The following is a 2,492-nucleotide window of genomic DNA, read 5'->3' on the forward strand; positions in this document are numbered from 1 at the left end:
TCTCATTGTTTTAGTGAGGCAAATCGTGTGGCAGATATCCTTGCTAAGTCAGCTACGAAGTACAATCATCCTCCAAAGTGGATCAATGGCCAAGAGCCATATTGCAGGAACTATCTATGATGCTATGGGTATATTTCAAGATTTAGAAGTGTTCAGTTACGATGTGAATTAGTATTCTGACATGCTCGAGGATTTTGCCCCCATTGATGGCAATGCTGAAGGTGGGGGAGGGATCCTCTTTGATGTACTTGTAGTAACTTTGTTTTTCGCTTCTTAATGAAAACAATCGTTTTAGCAAATATATATATATATGCGGGAATCTTCACTCCCTGTATACCATCAAGAGTTCTACTCAAGAGCAGTCACAAGAGAGTTTGTTTTTGTTCTTCTGATTAAGAAAAAGAGAATAGGTTGTCTGGGCCTTGGAAGTGTAGGGAGCCAGAATAAGGCTCTCCTATTCAAATTCGAAGGGAGGTTTCTTAATGAAACTCAATTTACTGTACTGTTGGTATAGCCTAAAATGATGCAAACAGTGAGAAATAGTACTGAATGTTCTAATTATATTAATATTCAAACAATGTTCCATATCCAAGTCAAACAGAGAGTGCATGGGGTGTGGTAATGGAAGAAGCATCATATTAGGAGACTTTGGTGGGGTTGAATGGTGAGGAAATAGACATGCCTTGCCTTTCAGGGAATGTAATACAAGGAATTGGGAAGTTTAAATGTTCTCATGGCACTAGGATGTCCCAAAAGGCTGGACCACTGTGATCCAACCATTCCCCATATGTGATACCCTTTATTGATCAGCTTCCTCCTCTGCTCTGCTTTGTACTGTTCTGCTGTCATGCCATTGTTCTCATAGCTCCTATTACAAACACAAGAAGGGGAGATCATACTAATTTGAAATAATGAGTATTCCGGTTATGAAATGGAAAGGAGAAATTGAGAGGACCTGCAAAATGAATCTAGCTTTTCTTCGAACAAAGTGTGGACGAACAGAATTTAACTCACCTTAATAAGAGACTAGACCAACCAAAATAGCCAACCTTAAGGAGGTTATCAGTTGTGGGAGCCCTGAGGTGTTCTCCTCTTGAAGAGATCAAGAAGATCTTCAACCCTCTTTTTTTTATCTCTTTGAAGAGGTTCATTGAGTGCTCCAAAGCTGGAGCTTTTTCCTCCCACACCCATTTTTCAAAGGCTGTAACGTTGAGCATCTCCCCCCTAAACAGAAATGACTAAACAAAGTTACAGGCAATATATCTAATGAAACCATCTTCATTTTTTTTAAGATTTGCTCAACAGATATGGTTTCAGATATGGGATCAAAAAATCAATGACTACAGAAAGAAGTCACCTGAGCATTGATCAAACCTGAATCTCATTTCTGTTCTGGGCTTAAAGAAACTAAAGTACAGCTATATACAGTACCCGTGGTGATGTTCCTTGAAGTACGGAACAGTAGAGAGAAGGGTATCATCAACATCGAAGATCCATGCATCTTTGCCATCACCACCCGACCTGAAGGTTTTACTGAGATAGATGCTGCATTCTTCTAGTGCTTTTTCTGAATCAACTCTATACTGAGTGGAACTCATGTACTTGCCGATGTAGTCTGTGCATTCTTCAGGGACAACTTCGAATTGACGAATGTTATGGAGCTCGACATTGATCCTCCAAGCTTCACAGTAGTTCTTCAGAGTTATCTTCAGGTCATCCGAGTTCTTCCCTATCTTCCTCTGGTTCAAGACGTTCCAGTCTGCAACTGCTACACCAACAAGGAGGATCAAGAAGCACAACAACAGACCCAGATTTCTTCCCATTTTCTTCTTCTTGTTCTACATGATCAAAAGACAAAATGGATTGGGATTTTTATATTACTGGTTTCTATTGACGGCGGTTTTTCGGTTAAATTCCATTGATGATGGTTTCAAGATTAAAAAACCAACATCGGTGGTAGTCAGCAAGTGGAGTTGTCCTGCAACGGTTCATTAGAATTCATTTGCTGGGACTTCCATCTATATCCTATTTTTGGGCAAAGACTTCATCAATATCGCTTATCGTCATAAAATCGGTTTCTTCCAATTATTATTATTTTATTTTTTAATAAAACGATGGTGTAGAATGCTTTTTCTTTGTCTTTTTATTTTTTGTTTTTTTTAACCACATTGATCGAGTTGCAGTTTTTCCATTATTCTTTTTTTTTGGTAATAAGTTTATCCATTATTCACTTGAGTATATTCTCTTTGGTCAAGATGATTGGGATTAAAGAGACGAGCGATTCTGGCGCTTTGATTTTACTTGCTAAATAGGGATCTGAATATGGATTTTGCTTGGGAGCCGTGCCTTGCTCACGTGGCACTGCTCCAAGCAGTGAATGGTCAGATTTTAATTTGAAGCTTGAATTAGATCTCCACCGTTGATTATCAACATGTGCAATAAAAGTTATTTTAAGTGGCTGTGACTCGGTTTAAGTGGCTGTGACTTGGACC

General features: G+C 38.9%; 1 protein-coding gene across 1 annotated transcript; it reads right to left on the reverse strand.

Annotated features, from left to right (window-relative positions):
- Nucleotides 1-690: 690 nt before the first annotated feature.
- On the reverse strand, nucleotides 691-1,829 carry LOC149022626 (acid phosphatase 1-like). The gene is made up of 3 exons (XM_089147317.1): nucleotides 1,432-1,829; nucleotides 1,015-1,224; nucleotides 691-868 (listed from the first exon to the last, which is right to left on the reverse strand). Exons 1-3 carry the CDS (start codon nucleotides 1,821-1,823, stop codon nucleotides 691-693), a joined length of 780 nt encoding a protein of 259 aa, XP_089003443.1. The 5' UTR covers nucleotides 1,824-1,829.
- Nucleotides 1,830-2,492: the final 663 nt, after the last annotated feature.

Source organism: Hakea prostrata, chromosome 3, assembly GCF_041222555.1.
Source record: "Hakea prostrata isolate BN-2017 chromosome 3, UWA_Hpros_2, whole genome shotgun sequence".
Taxonomy (NCBI): Eukaryota; Viridiplantae; Streptophyta; class Magnoliopsida; order Proteales; family Proteaceae; genus Hakea; species Hakea prostrata.

Bases quoted from the DNA above. Each gene is read 5' to 3' on its own strand.
- LOC149022626 (XM_089147317.1), bottom strand. From the start codon at position 1,823: ATGGGAAGAAATCTGGGTCTGTTGTTGTGCTTCTTGATCCTCCTTGTT. The intron at 1,225-1,431 runs GTACTGTATATA...ATTTCTGTTTAG, and splicing joins TTCAAGGAACATCACCACGG to GGGGGAGATGCTCAACGTTA. The intron at 869-1,014 runs GTGAGTTAAATT...TGTTTGTAATAG, and splicing joins TGGTCTAGTCTCTTATTAAG to GAGCTATGAGAACAATGGCA.